Below are 21,131 nucleotides of genomic sequence, written 5' to 3'. Positions count from 1 at the left end.
GATGTGCACTTTACTGTGAGAGGAGCATGAAAGTAGCGTTATCACCCGATAAATGTACTTTTTTTCGTAGTAACTGAGGTTTAGTTTAGTTGGATGATTTGGCGGATAGATAGCACGGGTAATCGGGGCGCGTCTGCTGGAGTTCAAGATATTGTACATTAGAGTCAAGCTAGTGGAGGCCTGAAACGTCTAGTTTTTTCCAGATATGCGGTATCATTTTAATCGAAACACCGAAGTGACAAATATTTTATTAGTTTCCCTTCTTTCTTGGCATTGAGTGCGCATGCGCGGTGATTCAATACCGCGCAGTCGACAATACACGCCAGTTACAGGACATCGAAACATCAGGCATGGCGGAAGAAAGCAGCAACGAATACACGCCCCTTGACTTAAGTATGAAGGGCAAAGCAACACCAAGTACAAGCCGTGACGGTACCCAGGACGCTTCATCTACATTGGGCGCCTACAATACGTGAGCTTTACCACTTGTCAATACTTTTCATTGAATACTGTTACCCTTAGACAGGACCCATATAATGGGCTTTAACACCTGTACATTTGTTCCCACCTCCAACCGGTCTTTTCTGCAGCCAGCTTGAGCTTTGAAATCGGAGGCTCTCTTTGCCGCGTTGACGCAAGGGCCATGCAAAAATATTGTCATGTTCAGCACAAAGTCAGCTGTTTAGCGCACAGGATAAACGTTTTCAGAACGTATGAAGCGAACGTATACTTACAGAACAAAATATTTACCATTGATGTATAATTCTTGCACTGCACTGCAGTCCGGGTACAATTCCGGATGGCACCACCGTATTTTGATGAAAGCGCACTGTAACCAGGCTCTTGATTACTTGCCTTTAAGTGCTCCTTACAGAAGCCCGGACGGTCAAATTTTATGCGCAGTTCCCCTAAATTAGGTATGCGTTTTATCAGGTAATGGCTCTTTCACGAAAAACCTCGCAATTTGTTTTAACCGCAGTGTCCAATTGGTGGGCCGAACCATAGGTGGTTTCAAGACAACTCGTCAAAGTGCGCCACAATACTATCATATGCCAATTAACAAAAAAATGTGACCAAGTGGGTGGTGCCCGCCTAAAGCTTTGTTTTTATAAAAAGTAAGCCCCGTGCACGAAAAGCCACAACTTGGTTTAACACGATTGTTCTTCCGTTTGAATGTGTCGCTTAAGGAAAACAAGCTTGGATTTGTGCGGCCAAAGAAGGTATTTGTTAGTTTTTATTTTTCTTGTCAGTCTAAATTTCGATTACTTAGTTCTCAAGCGTTTTCTTATGAGATAGCAAATTGGGCTGAGGTAATACGACAGCGATAAAGTGGGAAGTCGGAGTTTTCTACGGTACCCTTTACCATTTGTGAAAGCATGCAGTTGCACGTCGCATTTCAGCAATTCGTTGCTAAGCATTGCATCAGTCATAGGATATTCTTCACGCCGTCCTCACAATAAAGTTCGTCTTTCAGAGAACTGTTAGAGGTCCCAGCGTAAGACATAGAAGCAAACGTCGTTTCAAAACAAATATTTATGAACTCCATTCTATTTCATCCCTCCTTCTTTCGAACTCGTCACTTTGTTCGTAAGTAATCAAAATAATACTTGGCTAAGAGGCAGAAATCTGTTTTGTATCCTTCAGAGAAGTCCTGTAAGCCCATAATAGCAAGTATTCTTCAGAATACGATACATTGCTCATAGCTCGAGGTACATGAGTCGTGACTGTAATTTGCGCGAAAACGCGACATTCACAACGATTACGCCAAATCCCACAAGGTGGGTACAAAGCAGAATTTCTCTAACATGAGCGCTGCTTTGCATCCTAATTGCGGAAACCATCCGCGTAGTGTCATTTTCATGCTTCAACGTGTTCGATTATTGGAAAAAAGTTTCCATAGAGCAACAGCTTTACTCCGAAATGGTCCTTAAGATTCTGTCACTGGGGCAAGTGAAGCACGCATGTTACATAGCAAACTACATAGGGCACGTTGTAAGTACTTCAAGAGTGAAACTGACAGTATGCTTGCCAGTCAATGCGCCGTTTCGTCTACGGTGGATGAGTGCTCTGCACCATGTATTGACCCGAGTGTGCCGTTCGTCCTATGCCAGCCAGCATAGTCGGCATTTAATGAGAACGAACCATTGCGAGCAGCGTGTTTACAAAACACGACTTTGCTTTTTCCGAACTTTGCTTTTATAAAACATAATTTCACTTTTTTTGGCACAGCTAGTAACTGTCTGACCAATACTTCATTAATTGTAGGATTTCTGAGGATGCCTTGCGTTACCAGGGAAACAGGCAGCACACACCGACGACCGACGAGACTTGCAGCGTCGACGGTACGTAGACGATTATGACTCGCTTTTGGCAGATAGCCCCTACGGTTACCGTGGTAGAGGTAAATTTATTGCGTAAGTAGATGCACTTTACCACCACCACCGCCAAGACGGTTTCTGCATGAACCAGTTTATAAATGTCCTTATTAAGAAATTTGTGCTTATCTCAATATATGCAAATTTCATCCGTAACCTATGCATAAAAGATATTGAATGAACTCTTTCTTGTATCGGTGGGCTGGTAAACCACAAATTGATGAGGGCAGAAGCCGACTGTACATTCCATGCAGTGATTGATTCAATCGTAAATGGAATCATCGCATGACCATTGGTCTACAATTTTATTTGCCAAGCAGAATCCAGGTGGGTTTGACCTGGCAACACCGTGAACGCTTTCCTTAAACCAATGACGCTGGTTGACAAAGCAAGTGCTTTGATGCGAATGCCGCGTGTGATGTGTAATTAGTGCGGCGCTTCAGATCTCATTACGGGAGGGTCGCAACGGTAATGTCACGTTTTAGGCAGCGTGAGAATTGATCACCAATAGCATTTTACGAGCAGCAGACATATCCCGCTGCTGCCGAATGCAGAAGTAACGGAGCGCAATTTGGTGGACCCCAAAGCAGTTTATACTGGAGCTCTTGGTTCTTTCATACCAAGCAAGCCAAGCCACAGTCGTGGCATAAACAGCGTTAAAAAGTTGTACGAAAATGCAACGCAAGGAGAAACAAAATTGTTGACTAGCTGTTTGCGCTCTGTTGCCATAAATTCTTACCAAATATCCGAACTATGCGCTTCTGAAGCGTAAACATTATTCGTATTGTATGAGTAACAATCACAGTACCCAACGATTTCCAGTGAGCGTGTCTCTACTTAAAAATTGTAATGCTTTGTAAACGCAAAAATCTACGCATGCTCAAACACCGGCCTTCCAACCTGAACATTCTTTTTTGTAAGGTGATTAGCATTCCTTGGATACGTGAAGGATTATTCGTTCTGACAGTGTCTGCGCAACCTCTTTCGCAGGCCTGACGAACGTTGCTAATTTAACGGCGTGACTAATGAAGTTGAGAATGCCAGACATGACTAATGAAGTTGAGAATGCCAGACATGACTAATGAAGTTGAGAATGCCAGACAATAAAAACTGAGTTCCCTAACTTACGCCTACGTTAATGTACTGTAGTTTATTCGAAGTCAAAGATGAAACTCAAATCTTTAGTTCCTCTGGTTTGTAATCCGCGTTGAGTGTTTTCTGTAGGGTACGAAGGCAGAGGCACTAAGGCATACGGCTCTAGGAATGCCGTAAACATTCTTAGCCTGCTTCCCCCCCCCCCCCCCCCCTTTCATATTGTAAATAAAGGCGCGTTGAAAAATACGGTGTGTCCCGGTAGTTTCAATGCTACTTGCGGTAGCGTCCATAGTCATCCCTAGAAGGGTTCTGCCGTAATTTCCGCCTTTTAGGTCTCTCGCTTATTCCTTTCAGTTTCGCTCGATTTTCGCGCCACAATAGGGAATATGTGGACCTAGCTTCAATACTTGCAGCGCTATCCATAAAGACCACTCTTTTACCGCGTTTTGAGGCTTTCGGTTGCATATATTAGTTATATTGCCCCCCCCCCCCCCCTGAAATAACACTTCCGTATGTCTTTCCAAGCTAGTGTGCTGTCTGCAATACGACCCTTACATATGTGCATTGAGCAATCTTTTTGAATGTTGTCCTTTACTTTATTGATGGCCTACACAGGAACATGGGCGAGGACCACCGTGTTATTGCTCGTAATGAGCTGGTAAACCTGCAGTGCTTACAGCCAGTGTTTATGAACTTCACCTACACGAGTCAGCAAATGGGGTTCGGATAAGCAGTTTCTGAAAGGCGAGAAGGTATTTCGATGACGCACATGTGTCCTTGAAGGTCAATAAATTAGGGGCACACGTCAAAAAAGGATTTAAAATCCCTCGTCAGAAGTGCGTCCTCTCACTTTTTCTTTGTCGTCGTCTGCATGGGGCTATGTCTGCAGCTCGTAATAGATGAACAATAAGCAAGAACTTCGTGAGGCATCTAATGTGCTTATTACTGGATAACACAGCAAATATATTGGGCCAAGGATTTCACGCACAAGAGACCGACATGTCCTTTTCACTTCGAGCACTGTCGTGCACATGCTCTGCCCGAGGTTTGAGACAAAACGTGATAGTATTTACAAGAATCCAACACTGCACAATCTTGATCGTGCTCGACTTCCCCATTGCCACGAAGCTCTTGCATGCATTTAAGAGAAAGTTGCAGAAACAAAAAGTACCACGTACGGAAGCACATCAGTAAAGTTTCCCTACCATTAAAAGCTTCTTGCCTTGCATCATAAGCATGAAGTATCCATTTCCCATGCATTGACCTTGCAGTACGGTGAATGAGCACCTTTACTATACTTTTGTCTAACAGGTGTCACTGACAATGGTGGCACAAGTTGGCAGCCCCTGGCGTCCATCAGCAATATCGATAAGGCAATGCCGAGCACATACCGCGCTGGCATGGAGCAAGCATCAGCGAATTCTGAAGACAGCGTTACGTAAGTTCACATTTAGAAAAGTTCCATTAAAAGCAACTCGGAGACAACTGGAATGAATACCCGTGTAACAATATGCCCCTACTCGGTAATTTATCCTTGGGAAGGCTAGCTGTGATGGCTGAAACAGGTACTGCATCAACAGTTTCGAGCGCTCGGCCGGCGCGGCTTACCTTGACGTACTTCATGGTTCCAACAGCGCTACCGGGCACCACACGGCAGTGTGCGTATCGCATGCCGATACCAAGAAGCTACACCAGCTCACCCTATTTTCCAGCCTGGTAACACGTCGCAATGTGCGGTACACTAGCAGGTTTTAGCCTGCTTACTGACCAACCATTATGTCATATGCAAAGATTGCGAAGGAGAGATGCTCATCGCAGTCGAGGCTCATGAAGTGAACCAGGATTTTCCTGTTTCCCGGTAAAATTCCTGCAAAAGTTAGGCTAGCACTGGCGCACTTGCACGAGGGATAAAAGTTCCGATGACCTAAATGCCAAATATCAGCTGCTGTACAGACAATATTATTACGATATCATCGAGTGATGCTCAAGAAACGAGCCACCGCGAGATCGACGATGAAATTGGTCGGTGCGCTTGGCGCGAGCGAATGTAGGCCTGGCTGCCTGGCTCCAGTGTAAATAGCCTGTAAATGGCCTCTTCTGTCTGTGTCTTTCCACACGCAACAATATAGTGTCGGAGTAAGTAAAAGCCCTTAGCTAAGGATCTACTACCTAAGTACATTGGAAAAGATGAAATGAATGTGCTTGGCAACACTGTACGAGCATTGAATTTTATGGCACTCAAATAAATCTGGCAATATCGTAACTGAAGCAGCTGCATTTTACATTCGTCAAATACTGAGAAAAAGGTTGAGAAACTGAGGTAGCAATATTACATCTTTGTAACCGCCATGATTCAATCAACTGCACCAAATGACATATTTAATGTACTAAAAATTCATGTGTTACACAGCGCTATGAAATTTTCTGTTTTATGGGTAGAGCGTTCACCAGACCTCGGAGAAATTGTAGCGATTTCTGGCAAATTGGAAATGAATATGCAGGAAGTTTCCTCTTTGGATGCTCCAAGACACGCAGCTAAGGAAATGCGATATATATATATATATATATATATATATATATATATATATATATATATATATATTCATGTACTTATTTTGTAAATTCTAAGCTTCTATTCTTTTTAACCTTAGGGATTTCATCATTTTTCCCACTTTCAAACCTAAATAAAAGTTATTTGCCAGAATTATGATTTGTCGGAAGTTATTTGCCGGAAACCTAAGGTATTTGCTGGAATTTAACTGGCTCTATCAAACGAAATTTGATTGTTTCATAGTTCCAATTTCTTCATTAAATAATCCGGTCTCGATGCCGGCCAACCTGGCATGATTAGAAACTATGTAGAAGGTAACAACATATGACTGGAACCAAATCATAACATTGCACGAGCCACGTGAACAGCGACAACAAGAATAAATACAAGTAGACAAGTAAAAAGCACATTACCTCAAGAATAGCGGCCAATCTTGATATAGTGCTTAGCGTAGACATTTCAAACGAGCAATAGGCTGTACAAAATGCCTAATACATATTGCTTCCCGTTGTATTTTTCTTCGCTAAACGTTTGAAAAGATGTCGCACCAGCAATGCCTTAACTCAACGCTGGCAGCGTTCCTTACCGTACCGAGAAAAACAAAAGTAAATACTAACTTTTTCGGCAGCATATTTCATCCATTGTACATGGAAACACTTACGTCTTTGACGTATCTGTGTTTGCTACGTATGGGGCGAAATGATTGTGTGTCGTTCTCGGTGTGTCGTTCTTAATGTGCCTTCGGCAGGAACGATGTGCAGCTCGAATGCGAGTCAAATGTTAAATGACTTCATACAAACACTGCAGGAAAACTTGAACACGGAAGCTTTTCTTCGTATTCGATATGTAGGGCTTGAGTTAACACGTACAATGTCCGAGGGGGTGCCATGTACCTACATGTGCCTGAAATAAACGAATAGTTCGCCTATGCGCCATTTCCATTTCTTAAAGCAAGATCATCAATTGGCTAATCGCAGTGGCTTATACCCGCAGAAAAGCAGGTCTAGTGCCATGCGCGAACAATATCATGTTTAGATGGGGTAAATTGCTTATCTAACCACTACTACCAGCCATTTCCTTTGTGTTTGAGTAGCAAGAAATACCAAAACCACGCTTTACTTATTTCATTATGTATAGCGTATGTGAGACCTGTACGGGTCTTTCTTATTGTCAAGTTTAGCCACACAAACCACCGAAAGCAGCAGTGTTCAATTTATGCCAAACTAGATCCCCAATCGAGCGCCAGGATTAAATGCAGCAAGTTAGCGCTAAGGTTACCGCTAACGCAGGATTGTTTGTAAACCTCACAATTGTCAAGATGTGTTTTTCTCCTCTCGTAACAAGAGTCTGCGGTTTTGAGCTGCTTTGTCTGTGTCCTTGCAGGAATGCTCCTAGAACCGGAAGAAGAGAACAGCGAGAGTTGTGCGCTGTATGTGGCAATGTTTCGAGCAAACATGAAGCCTTACACGGGCACGCCAAGGAACACACGGATGACACAGCCCACATTTGCAAAGCATGTAATCAATCGTCTGTGCAGGTGTGTAAGTTTGTAGAACATTGCCGCAACCGAAATGACAAAAACCACAAATGCGAAACCTGTGGAAAACAGTTCCACCGGGCTTATCTAGTAGAACATTACCGCACGCACACAGACGAGAGACCCTACAAATGCAAAACCTGTGATAAATCCTTCCGGCAGTCTAATCACCTAGATGAGCATAAGCGGACACATACAGACGAGAGACGCCACAAATGCCAAATATGTAATAAATCGTTCCGGCAGTCTGGTCATCTAGCTTACCACGAGCGTACTCATACAGGCGAGAGACCCTACCAATGCCAAGTGTGCAATAAATCGTTCCGGCAGTCTAATCATCTAGATGACCACGGGCGCACTCATACAGGCGAGAGACCCTACCAATGCCAAGTGTGCAATAAATCGTTCCGGCAGTCTGGTCATCTAGACCACCATAAGCGCCAGCACACGGGTGAGAAACCCTACATTTGCAGAACATGCGGTAAATCATACACACGGGCGGCGCATCTCCGTAAGCATGAGCATGCTCACGCAGAGGAGAAATGTAAGATATGACATAATGTGCTAACTCATTCAAAAACAAATACAATCTCAAGAGACATGTAGACTCGCAATATGGAAACAGCGCTTTCGTTTGCGAAATCTGTGATCGATCTATTCAGACCAATTCAAGTCTTCTTGTTCACCGCCGAACAAAGCACGCGGATAAAACACCGTATGAGTGTGCGCTGCGCGGATGTCGTTTTGTAGACAAAGAAACACGCGATAGGCACGTGTGCCAGGAGGAACGCAGGATATGAACGATGCCTTCTGGGTCTTCGTAATTGCGCGACGAAATACTGCAGTTCCTGGCCAGCGCTCACTGTTACATGAACTATGTTGTTGGTGTACATTGTTTTATCAAACTGACTTCGAGACAAACCCTAATAGGCTGCAAGATTGTGTTTTGTGTAACTAGAGTGCTGAAATATCCACAAAAAAAGTTTTTGACCCCCGCTTGGTTAGATAAACTTCTTGTGCAGTTCTTTGCACAGTGTACCAGCAAAGAAGCTTTATTGACCCCTATTCGTAGCGATTTTGCCGGGTAAACAGAAAAGAATATCTCATTAGGAAGCACTTGAGAAAGGAGGTACTGAATTATTGTCAACTTAAAAGTAATTTCTGCCATTATGTGGGGTCCAAAAGCCAAGTTGCCTTCGAGAGACGGCACTTGCAGATGCTTTTACGACAATGCATAGCAACATTGTACGCGCATGAAAATTATTTGCATGAAATTTTGCTCAATGCATTGACTGCTCTTTAGCGCATGTATTCATAGTGCCGATGTTTGTTATATACCGTAAAATAAGCTGATGATGGTAGTGAGACTGTATTAGTTATTACTGAGACTGTATTAGTTATTAGTGAGACTGTATTGGATAATTTTAGTTATGTTTTATTGCGGCGGAACTTCGGTAGTTTAGTCTTATGTGACTTATGTGATTTTAGTCTTATGTGTAAAATTGACAAAGGATGGACATGACAAGTTATACCCTTGTCGCACGGGAAGTTTTGATGTCATTCGAATCGAATAGCATTCGATGCTACACAGTAAGATATAATGGCATTCGCAACTGATCGCAATGATGATATGGAACAAAATTTGTGTAATTCGCATAAATTTTGAGCCTATAATTCGCGTTTAAGAACCTTTGCGAGTACTTTTAAAACGGACGAAAACATTTTGATGCCAATTCTTCGCAACTAAAAGCACCTCTACCAACACATCCAATATTGCCGACCTCCGCAACAGACTCCTGATGCAAAGAGTAGTAGCGCTTGAGCACAGCCCATGGTGAAAATATTGCGGCAAAAACATATTTCCTTTTTATAAGTAAAAAAAAAATATCTTTTGACTTTGCTGATGCACGCATTATTTTTTCGCGTGGCGTGTCGCTGTTGTCCATCTCGGGTCACGTCTATACATTCGGTTCGAAATCGAATGCGAATGAGTTCCCTTAACTCATTGGATGGCTAGCGTCATTTCATTCGAATGACATTAAATTTTCCCCTGTAAATCTCAATTAGTGAGATTATCTGCGAATGCCTTTCCATTCGAATGTTATTAAATTTACCCGTGTGACAGGGGTATAAGCTTTCATTTTTGTTTGCACACTTGTATATATTTTTCCTATGAATAAGTTTCACCGGCTAACAAAGGTTAGGTTTCCGCTCAGCGCATGACGCGCCTGCGTCTATCAGAACCTTCTGGATCTTTCTCACCAATTATACATTTTTTATGCTGTAGGCGAACATTTCGGAATCAAATTGCACGCTCAATGCGAATACAAATGTGCAATCTTCAAATGCTTGCAAGCACCAAAAATTACGCTACAATTTACAACGAATCATGCGTGAATATCCGTCAATCGTTAGCCCTAAATCACTTATTGGACGACCGATGTCTACGATCGGAACTATCTGTCTGCTCGAGTGTAACTCGTTTTGTGCTTTCCGGTTCCCCAATTAAAGAGTTAGTTGCGTGATTCAATGTTCTTGCTAGTGTATTATTCACCCTCACTAACACGTGGCATCTCGTAGAGGTACTCGTTGTGACCGGATACACCCAACAAGCCTTGAAAACAACGTAATCATTGTGATCGGCCAGCGAGCTCGCCACAACCTATCATTACCACGTGAGTACGCTCGTCTGGCCAATAATAGAAAGATATGGCCCAACCAGCAGTCCCAATGACAATTGTTGCGTCGCCTGCAACGATCGCACTGCAAGACACAATGGAGCCAGCGTTCTTCCGCAGATCATCGTTTAAGGTACGCAAAGCTGGCCGGAAACCGAAGCATAAATTGCCAAATCAAGCAACAGAAAGTGCAACTAGCTGCGTCATGGCTATTTTTCAATAAATTACATCGTCAGAGCGTGGTTTGAAAAACGAGACTCCGGCATAAAAGCGTGGGAGCTGTATTGGAGGGGCTTCCTACAAACGTTCACGATGGCCACGTGCAAGGAGCGGGTCAAAACTATGATATAAACTTGTGTGCAGCAACCAAATGAGCATATCGTGATCTTCACGGAAGATATGAACCGTCTGTTAGGTACGCCCACTCAGACATGTCGAAGAAGAAAGCGTGTTTCCTCATGTGCCGTCTGAAACAAGAGATTTACGCCGGACTGATTCGTAAACCGGTATAGACCGTCGCAAAATTTTTAACAGAAGCCACATCGACAAGATGCTGGAAATGCGCACTCGGCAACATAGCCCGGCCTAGGAAACAATGCCGCTCCGCCACCAGAGGTGATTGGCGCCATCCATCGGGAGGGCGGGAAAGCAAATCGGCTTCCCTTGTACGACCAGGATCAGCGCGTGCGGCTTCGACTGTCGCCGCACGCGCTCGGCGGTCCGCCGCTTGCTTAGTCCTCGGCATGACGTTTCATGTTTCGTTATCTGCTGTTATCGGGAAGCGTGCGCTGCTGTCCATTGACCGGCGTGGGTAGTTTCGCCAGTTTTGTGGTGCTCGATAGCTGTGTGCTTGTGATCCGCGATGTTTCGTAGCGCACGCATTGGCATTGGCAAAAAAAGAAAAAAAAAAGAATGCGCGCGTACAGGCAAAAATAAAAGTAAGCGGCGCGCGTGGCAAGGGGGAAAGGAAGCGAAACGGGTCCGCATAAAAAATACAAAGAAAAAAAACGCTAAGGATAGGAGGCGCCGAGTGGCTGCTGTTCCTGTTGCCATGACAATCTAAACAATCGTTCGCGCCGCTATTTCGCTAGAGCATCGCCCTCCTGTTAGAGCCGTAACTGAAGGGGACCTTGGAGCTTGCGTCGAAAGAGCGTCTGCTCGAAAACCGCCAATGGCAGCAATGCGGGTATTCACCTATGCGGCATAGCCGCCTAGCGCTTTCTCTGAAGTGAAAAATGCGGGCACTGGGCTCCGACAAGCTCCCACAGCCTATCGGAGCTGTCGTACGCGAATAAGCGCGTACGATGCTCTGTTCGACGCTGTCTCAACTAGCATTAATTGCGGACATCGTCTGAGGGTATATCCAGCAGTCATTATGAGTCCCTGGGTATTCGCAGTTCAAACAGGAAGTGATGACCTGCGTCGCTGTCATCCGCCGTCGACGTCCCCCTCACCGCCCACACCAGAGTGTTGGAACTCTTAAATGCCTTCGCCATTTGCCGCCATCACTCCAGCCGCACATCACCTCACTCAACTCCCCGAGGAAGACACATGTGAGGTGTCCACCCGACCACCGCCCGCTCTGCTGTCACAGCGAAAATGCAGGCCACCTCTACTGTCGATAACCATAACGTGAGATGGGATTACCATGTTTCGCGCGCTAAATCTCCACGTGCATAGCGAGGCGAGCGACTACGTTAAGTTCCCTACTACTTGACTGCAACTCGGGGGAGAGCCCGGTGACTTTCCCGATATCACTGGCCGCGGCACTACGTCTCACTGCAGTGCGCACAGTTCACTGGCCCAATACGTTTCGATTATTTTCATGAACCCATATTCGGTAGACTGCACGACGTAGCAATCTGCACGACGTAGGAACGACATCCTGCAATTTAGACGAACCTCCGAAGGGAAAATACGCCGCGTACAGAGAACGCAATGTAACTGTGAGGCAATGCGATCCAGACTTCATTCGACGCCACGAAATAACTAACGCAGCAATAACTAGAAACACCCGCCGTGATTGCTCAGTGGCTATGGTGTTAGGCTGCTGAGCACGAGGTTCCGGGATCGAATCCCGGCCACGGCGGCCGCATTTCGATGGGGCCGAAATGCGAAAACACCCGTGTACTAGATTTAGGTGCACGTTAAAGAACCCCAGGTGGACGAAATTTCCCGAGTCCTCCACTACGGCGTGCCTCATAATCAGAAAGTGGTTTTGGCACGCAAAACCCCATAATTTATTTTTGATAACTAGCAACCTCGACGTGTTTCTCGATGTTCACAAAGTCGCTGCTTTAGTGGACACAGGAGCCGACTACTCCGTCATGATTGACTCGTTCACCGTGCAGTCGGTGGACGTTCTGACTACATGGAAAGGCCTCCGAATACAGGCATCTGGAGGTCAGCTGATAAAGACAACTTGTAATACTACCGCCGTTCACCGCAGAAGACAATCTCGGCGTCGCCAACTTACTGCCGCGTGCCGAAGAAGCACCGCAACCTGCTTGCCCAGACATCAAGTACTAGCCAAGGACGGACAGCCGAAGCTACAATCTTTGACGAAGCTATGAGGAGCAGTGGCCCAGCGATCGGGTTTGGGCTTGGGCTTGGGCACCAATACACCGACGCCGACTGAGTGAAAAGCTATGAAGCGCTCGCATGAATGAGAACATTCTCGCTCATCCTCACTGATTATATTTGTCGCCTATGATACAGTGGGATCTTTTGTAATTAGATTGCATGCGTGACGCGAATAGAGTTGTACATTCTGGAAAGCACAGACGCACATTCGATTACGCTTGAGTCTGCGACTAATCCTTTATAATTTGCCCAAGCGCTTGAGACGCAAATCAGCTTTACGACGATCGACACATGTACTGGGCGCTTACATATTGCATGAGTGCGACTTCTTTTGCGGACACATGTTTTCCCAATAAAGAGTTGGTTACTTCTCTCACGCTTATTGCTACTGTGTTCCTCGACCTCCCTACAAAGTGACAATATCGAGCAATAACGATTATCAAAGCGTTAATTTACGTGCGTTATTCGGAGCTTCCAGGCTATGACGCCTTGCCAGATACACCGGATTGGCTGGTTCTTCGGGATTCTCATTGGCATGCCCAGCCCCCGTCTTTTGCCTGTGTTTTTTTAGCTCGTGCCCGGCTCCTGCCGACCACTTCGAGATCGGTGAACTCACGCTCGGCCTTCCACCGCTTGCGTTGCTTCTCCGCCTTTCTCGCTTGGCACTGGGCCTCTCGATCGAGGGACGGACATCCATAGCGCAGAGCCCGGAACAAATGCCAGGGAATATGAACCCAGCGCGCCTCCACCTACCCTCATCCTCCGCGGCGCTCCACCTCCGTCCAGCTCGCCTCGCCGCCGCGCGTCCCTTCTCTCCACCTCCAAGAGCCCTCCTCTTCCGACGCTCGGTTCCCTCTTGCAGCTCGGCAGCCTCTGATTTGACCTCGCTGATTTCACGAAGTGAACTTGTACGCTTACGCGTAAAAACCACTCATCCAGGTGGAAGGCATCTGCGTTCAGTTGGAGTGCTTCAATTGCAAATATGCTAACGGTGTCACATTAAACGCAAATGGCGGAGCGCGTGTCCGCTGTTATTTGCAAGCGAGAAAAGAAAGGTCAAAGGCAAGAGAAGCGACAATGTCGCACTATAGGGTGAGTGTCATCGCGCAGTGCGGTGCAACTGGGTGTGCGTAACTGCAAAGGTGGTGAGTGGCCGACGCCGCACCCTATACCCACATTTATGCTTCGAACGCGCTGTCCAATTGCCGCATCTCATTTGGCGCCCACAGCATAATATTTTAGCGCATTATTGCAAGGGAGAAAACGGGACAAGGAATGAAAGGCATCGAGATGTGTAAGTAAGCTTTGTTCAGTTTCTACACTACAGTTGGAGATTAGGTAAGCAAGTTCAATAGAGTAGTAAGCCGAGAAAGGAAAATTTTTCCTTGGATATGCGAATCATTATGTTCCGATTTAGAAGCATTGATAAACAAAAAAAACGTTCTCCGACTACTGTTCACGCCTAATTTCACGGTTAAGGAACATTTTTCTGCAGACCGCATGCTTACCATGTCCGCGATTCTCTGATGGTCGCCAATTGTACAGCGAAACGAAAATGTCTATGCATATGCCACCGGGCATACTGCAGTATATCCTGGAACATGCAATAGCACCAGCAGGGCTCCGACTGGTGTGTGGACTGACAGGCAATTTTGTATCAGTGTTTCAGTATAACATATACGATGTCATGCCGTGGATCCTAACCGAGGGGATTGCATAACTGACCCCGTGAAAATTCTCCCGACGAGTCATATGAGTACCCAATAGTACAAAGTGCAAAAAGACGGATCGGAGAATTGCTGGGAGGTCGAGTTGAGGAGTTGCCACTATGTAAGGCCATCCGTATGCGTTTGAAGAATATTTATCATTTCTAAATTACGAAACGGTACCAGACAACATTATTCTCCCCAAACGCATAACTTCATGACGCGTGTGCGGAAGAACCGTGTAGGTTGGAGCCTCTAACCTAAGTTTTCCAACAAAAAATACAAGTTGTTTCTGGATTCCAAGTATGCGGCGCCCACGTAATCTTGTAGTACTCTCCGCGATCGTGGAAGTGCATTTTTTTGAGCTAATCAACGCACTCAAAAATAACTAGAGCAATAACCAACGCTTGCCCATTGAGCCTAACCGGATTGGTTATTAGAAAGCACCATAAAAATATGGCTCAAAGAACAAATCCTTAAAGTAGATCGAGTCCTAAGCTAAAAGGAAGCGTGTGCCCCCCGCCAGGTGCTTTGTAGTTATGCGCAATATTATAAAGAGGGTAGTTGCAGACTGTCACTTAGTGCTCAAAAACTAGAACGGTGGCGATTCCGCATGCGTACGAAACAGATATAAACGTAGAAAGAATGAGGCCAAAGATGTACTGTTTCGTTCGTCGGTGAATCATGTAAAGCGAGCGCCAACTGGAGCGTTGGCTGAGGACGTCTTGGAAAGCTGGAATTATGAAGAGCAGCGCCAATGGCCATGCAGTCGTCGACTCTCGATGCTATTCAACAACCAGAAAAAGTATCTCATTAATTTAGCGTCACGTTTTATTGTCCATTCCACTGTGTGTACAGGACGCTGTCGTTTCTACAGAGTTGACGCCGCAAGTGCTCACTTGTCAGCAGGTGTTTGGTGCGCCGTGACACCAAAGACTCCAGATGATGGGGATTGGGCCCCTCGGTGCCTCAAGTCATGCACAGGAGAAAGTCGCTGAGGATAGTGGAGCCCATGGTGGGTGCCAAGGCGTTTTAAGGCCCCTCAGTGGAGGCATCGCGAGCTTTTGTCTTGGGCCTCACGTAGGCCCCAGACTGACCCATCCGTGAAAATTCAGCGGTCGCCTTTCGCAATCCTCCTCTTCGATTGCTGTTTCTTTTTTCGTCTTTCCTTTCTCCCCTCTCACCTCCTCTCTTCCAAATTGTTCTGTATTTCTCAGGCTGCTTAGTTCACCATTTTGTAATGTGCCCAGTCTTGGGTATAATCAATTGAGTTACAGTACCAATGTACGGCTCGCATATCCCTTGTTATATGAAAAGTCCTGCAGGGTCCTCTAGTTGGACTCCGTGCTGGGAGGCTGCCATTGCTATTTAAATAATATACCAGGGTATTAGAACCACACCTTTTCCTTGCCTACTTGATCGTTGCTCTCCAAAAAAAAGGACATGCGCCAATGAAGGCTTACCAACTTCTTCACAGGACCGAAAGTATTTTCACCGTTTCCATGTAGCACACTGCGAGCAAACTGAAAACCAAGCTAGAACGCTTTCTTCTTTTGTTGATCGCAATTCTTTGACTGACACCATAGGCGTGGGCGATAACGTGATAAAAATGATCAGCGGAGACTTCTTCCTCGCGGTTCGTGGCAAACAGCATTACGGAAAGCCAACCAGTCTTGTTCAATTGGGAGATATACCAATTACCGCCATATTCCACTGATCCATTATAGCGCGCTCAAAGCAATATCTGAGGATAATCTCATCGATCTGACCAAAATTGTGCTCCTCAAGGGCTGGAAATAACAGAAGGTGACCAATGCACAGCGAATCAACAACCGGCTTGACAAAAAATGTCTACGAATCTTTTCATGCTGGCATTTGCATCTAGCCTTCTGCCATGCACCATAGAAGCGGGATGTATTGTATTCCAAACACGCGACCATGCTTCCAATGTCAAATCTATGACCATCAGGCACAGAGGTGCCCTCACTAGCTCACCGGTGCAAAACGTGCTGTACAAGGCCACCCCTCGGACCAGTGTGCCGGCACAACTTGTTGAAAGACCTGAACCGCGATGGCGACTGCGCTGCATATACACGATTATCTGCGAACTGGAAAGAAAGGAAAAACAGGTCATCCCCGGAAAGTCAAAAAGAATACCTCATTAAGAAAGCATGTATAAGAAAGGTGTTCAGTATTGTTCACTTGACCGCGGCAAAAAAGAAAAAAAAATATTATTTGTCACCGTAAAGGAAAGTGAACACAAAGTTTAATTTCTTCCTGGTAATCGGAATAATTCCCTTTTATTAGTACTATGGCATTACGGATAATGCATTCAAATCAATAGAACTAATTCGCAACCTTGATTTATTTACAAAAACTATTATCTAAATGTAAGCCTAATGTGTTTTGAGTCCAGGAGAGGCATTTAAACTAAGAGCAATCAAACTTGCTCCATGATGTGCCATCTGAAACACCGGGAAGATGGTGTGACCTCATTCGGTGGTGTGACACTCACTGTACAGACAAGTCTGTCAGTCAAAATCTACAAACCAAATACCCCTCGAGGTAGTGCCTGTGCGAGTAATTCTAATTCATAGATTCGTTAATATTTCACCTCTTCGCATTTATTCCATATTATTAAAAATTACATATTAAAAAATCTGAACCTGGAAACGTTTAACTCTATAACGTTATCAAGTGAGGCGAGTCTAGCAGTTCTATTGGAAGAATTAGCGGCCAGTATATGGGATATAATAGGGCTCAGTGAGGTTAGGAGGACAAAAGAAGCACATACAGTGATAAAAAGCGGGCACGTCCTATGCTACCGGGGCTTAGCGTAGAGACGAAAACTAGGAGTCGGATTCCTGATTAATCAGGATATAGCTATTAACATACAGAATAAAGATACCTCCTAATGACTGCATGAAGTTAATACATTATAAACTAAGGAAAAAATGGCAGTAAGCGTGGAACAATGACGTCAATAACTACGTACACTTGTTAAAGCCCGTGTTAGGCGAATGAAAATCTTGCACACAGCAGGAACGTTTCAAAGTGATTCTATGCCGTCTTCGCATACAAAACAGACACCTCTCACACAACTACATTCTGACAACGCAAGACAAACCCAGTGTGAATCACGTGGAGATGAACTAACAGTAAACCACATCTTATTTTCATGCGGAAAACTTGAACCACTGAGGAAAAAGTTTTTTTACCCTATTTTAGGCGAAGCTAAGCTTGTTGATGTATCATGTGTTTTTAGTTTTTGAAGGAAGCAGGTGTTCTCTTAAGGCTTCAAAACCTCGCCGAGTGCTTTACTACATATTACAGAAAACCTCATCCACCTTCTCATCTCCGAAAAGAAGGCCCAAGTCTTCAGGTAATTTGTTGGGACCCTCCGGGCTCCTGCCTAGACAATTATACACTGAGGCATCCCCAATTCTTAAAGAATATATACCTAGTGTTTGGCGCAGGATAGCCTTAGCTGCTTATGTGCCATTAAACTCAACTCACGTAGGATAGATGTGATGCAAAAAGTGAAGCAAAGTTTTAGTGTAGCTTGCAACTCGAATGAAGATATTTCTTATTTTCGAGTTTAGCATCGTGGACCACCAAAAGCACCAGTGTGCCATTCTGCCACTCTTGAGCCCATATCCAGCTTTTAAAATAAATGTAGCAAGTTAGCGTTCGGATTGCGAAAATCGCCTTACCATTACCGCGCGGTTTAGTATATCAATCTCTCAACTTTCAGATTAGCTATCTGTTTTCGTCATGTAACAAGATTCGGTCATTTTCAGCCCCATTCTCCGTACATCTGCAGGAATGCTTCTGGAACCGGAGAAGGGGAACAGCAAGAGGCTTGCGTTGTCTCTGGCAAGGTTGCCAGCAGACAAGATGCCTTACCAGGCCACGCCAACGGACACACGGGCGATAAAGCCCTCATTTCCAAAGAATGGGATCAATCGTCTGTGAAGGAGTTGAACCGGAATTGCGAAACGTATGGCAACTGACAAGACGGGCATGCAATGTATCTGCACAATACCATAAGCATACAGGCGAGAGATCCTAGAAGTGAAAAATATGTGATAAATCGTTCGCGCATAAACAGACTCTCCATAATCATCAACATATTCACGCAGGAGTGAAACCCCATATCTGCCTAAAATGTGCTAAACCATACAAAAGCAAGAGGGAGCTTACCATCACAGGTCACATAGTAGCGACAAACATTTCGTTTGCGAAATCTGTCATCTCTCCACAACGAAAGTCTCAGAAGTCAAGGCCAAAGAGTTCACGAGGGTAAAATTCCGTATCAGTGCAATCAATGTGGATTTCGTTTCACATAGAAACATGACCTCGACGCACATCTGTGCCAGAATATTACGTGCGAATTATGTGGAGATTCACTTAGAGATGCACTTGAACTGACGCCAAACCTGGAGACACATACGGGTGGGCAGTGGTAACAGTGTGACCTGTGCGCAAGTGAGGTAAATCTCCCGCTGCTTTTGCATAACGACGTAAGACTGAAGCCATTCAGCGAAACAAAGCTGACACTCTCCCATAGGAGATAGAAACTAACTAAACGCATCGTGAGCAGATACTATATTCTTTAGACGTTTAAATTGGCTGACTAAAATGCACGATGTAAATGATGCCATCTCGTATTTTAGAAATTACGAGAGAAGGCGCCGTCGCCGGAATTATTTGGAGTGCCTCCAAGGTCCAAAGAATGCTGCAGGTCCTGGCCCGCGCTGATTGTTTGCATAACTGCTAAAGCCACGTTCGCTACAAACGCATGGAAACTTAATTTACGACAAGCCATAATGCGTTGCAAGTTGGTGTTTTACGTAACTCGAGGAATTAAATGTCTGCACAAGATTCTAGACTCCTCATTTCGGGAGAAATTCCTTTGGCAAGCGTTTCGACAGTGTAGGCCTAGCAAACCAGCTGTAAGAGGGCTCTACTTCAGTATTTTGGAGTATGGATAGAAGAGAATATCTCTCATTAGGAAGTAGTTTAAAAAAGGAGGCACTGTTTTCCTGCCAGCTAAAGCGTAATCTCTGCCAGTAATTAGGGTACTTAGGCCCTTTTACCTTCCAGACAGTTTTACGACAGTATGTAGACACGTTGTAAGCACGGGACAATTTATGTCCTTTAACTTTTTTTAATTCATTGACTGTTTGAGTTCCCTTTTTGGCTCTCGTATCCATACCGAATGTCTTTGTTCTATACCATAAACTAAGCCAATGACAGTAGTGAGACTCTGTTAGATTTAAATCATTTGGAGCGTCACCATAAGTTTTCCAACTACGAATATTTTATTTATTGTTGTATTGAGTGGAACCTCTGTCAGTTTTAAAGCGCAGTTCTATGGCCACTCTGAAGTCGTCTCATTTTACTTGCACTCTACTCTAGTTAGAGCTGCGGATTTTTTTAGCCTGAAGTGACAAACGTATCCCCCCTAGTGATGACAGGACGACTGAGATCGTTTTTTAGTTTTATTATTGACCTACGTACTTCTATAACTTTTCCAGTGAACACGTTTCACCGAATAACAAATGTGAAGTTAGAGCTCAGGGCATGAAGCACCAGCATGTATCAGAATATTCTGCAATGTTCTCGTCCATTGTATATTTTTTTCTATCTTGTAGTCCAGCCCTCCGTAATCAAATTGCACGCGCAACGCGAATATAGTTTTGCATTCTGGAAAAGACGCGAGCGCCAATGATAATGCTGGAATCTTCTACGAAAAAAGAGAGAATAGGCGATACTCGATAATAGCAAATCATTTGTTCAACGATCGATTCATGTGCCCGGCACTATCTTTCTGCCCGAATGTAACTTGTTTTGTTGGTTCCGGTTCGCCCAATATAGTTTTTCATGACTCGCGTTTCTTGTTTCTGTGTTCACCCTCACTACAACGTGACATCTCGTAGAGCCGCTTCCTTGGGACCTCATAAACCCTGCCAGCCGTGAAAATAATGTCGCCTTCGTCATGGACCAGCGATTAAGACACAGGATACGATTGCTGCCAGTGCACCGACTTCTTCTCGAGGAGGCTAGGAAGATCATGGCCCAGACAACAGCCACCATGACAGTCTTCCTTTCACCGGTAGCAACATAGGCTAGAAAAGCAAAGGGTGACATTCATCTGACGGAGATAATCTTTTGAAGATCCGGAAAGCTGCCTTGAAAAGTACTCGAGAATCGACACGTTTAACAATTGAAAGTGTTGCGACCTGTGGCATAACTAACTCTAATTAGAACACACCGCCAGGATGTAGTTGGAGAAGCTTGAGTCCAACCTAACAACGTGGGAGCCGTTTTGCAGCGGCTTCCTGCAAAGATTCACCATTGTCGTGAACCAGGAGCTGGCCGATGTGCTGCCGTAAACTCGTGTGCAGCTACCGACTTAGAGCATCGCGATCTTCACGGCGGAAATGAACCATCTGTTCAGCCACGTCGAACCCGACATGCCTGAGAAGAAAGCGGCCAAGATCATGGCGAAATTTTTAACGGAAGCAACGGGCATCGATAAGGTGGTGAAAATGCGTAACCAGCAACATAGGCACCTAAGGCTTTCGCCGTGGTGAAAAATGA

The 21,131-nt window shown here is 45.0% G+C and overlaps 1 protein-coding gene across 2 annotated transcripts; it reads left to right on the top strand.

The window, feature by feature from the left end:
* The first annotated feature begins 290 nt into the window (after window positions 1–290).
* LOC129381483 (uncharacterized) lies at window positions 291–18,638 on the top strand. 2 transcript variants are annotated; one of them, XM_072285680.1, is made up of 4 exons: window positions 291–472; window positions 2,266–2,342; window positions 4,782–4,908; window positions 18,349–18,638. In XM_072285680.1, exons 1-4 carry the CDS (start codon window positions 351–353, stop codon window positions 18,536–18,538), a joined length of 516 nt encoding a protein of 171 aa, XP_072141781.1. In that variant the 5' UTR covers window positions 291–350; the 3' UTR covers window positions 18,539–18,638. The 2 variants fall into 2 exon arrangements, with proteins under 2 accessions (XP_072141781.1, XP_072141780.1); XM_072285679.1 differs by lacking the exon at window positions 18,349–18,638 and adding an exon at window positions 7,405–10,077.
* Window positions 18,639–21,131: the final 2,493 nt, after the last annotated feature.

Source organism: Dermacentor andersoni, chromosome 11 (assembly GCF_023375885.2).
Source record: "Dermacentor andersoni chromosome 11, qqDerAnde1_hic_scaffold, whole genome shotgun sequence".
Taxonomy (NCBI): domain Eukaryota; kingdom Metazoa; phylum Arthropoda; class Arachnida; order Ixodida; family Ixodidae; genus Dermacentor; species Dermacentor andersoni.
The sequence above is the reverse complement of the archived record's forward strand: the minus strand, read 5'-3'. Positions and strand labels throughout refer to the sequence as shown.

Excerpts from the sequence above, each read along its gene's own strand:
- LOC129381483 (XM_072285679.1), top strand. The coding sequence starts at position 351 with ATGGCGGAAGAAAGCAGCAACGAATACACGCCCCTTGACTTAAGTATG. Across the intron at positions 473-2,265 it reads ACATTGGGCGCCTACAATAC|GATTTCTGAGGATGCCTTGC; the intron begins GTGAGCTTTACC and ends CATTAATTGTAG. Across the intron at positions 4,909-7,404 it reads AATTCTGAAGACAGCGTTAC|GAATGCTCCTAGAACCGGAA; the intron begins GTAAGTTCACAT and ends GTGTCCTTGCAG.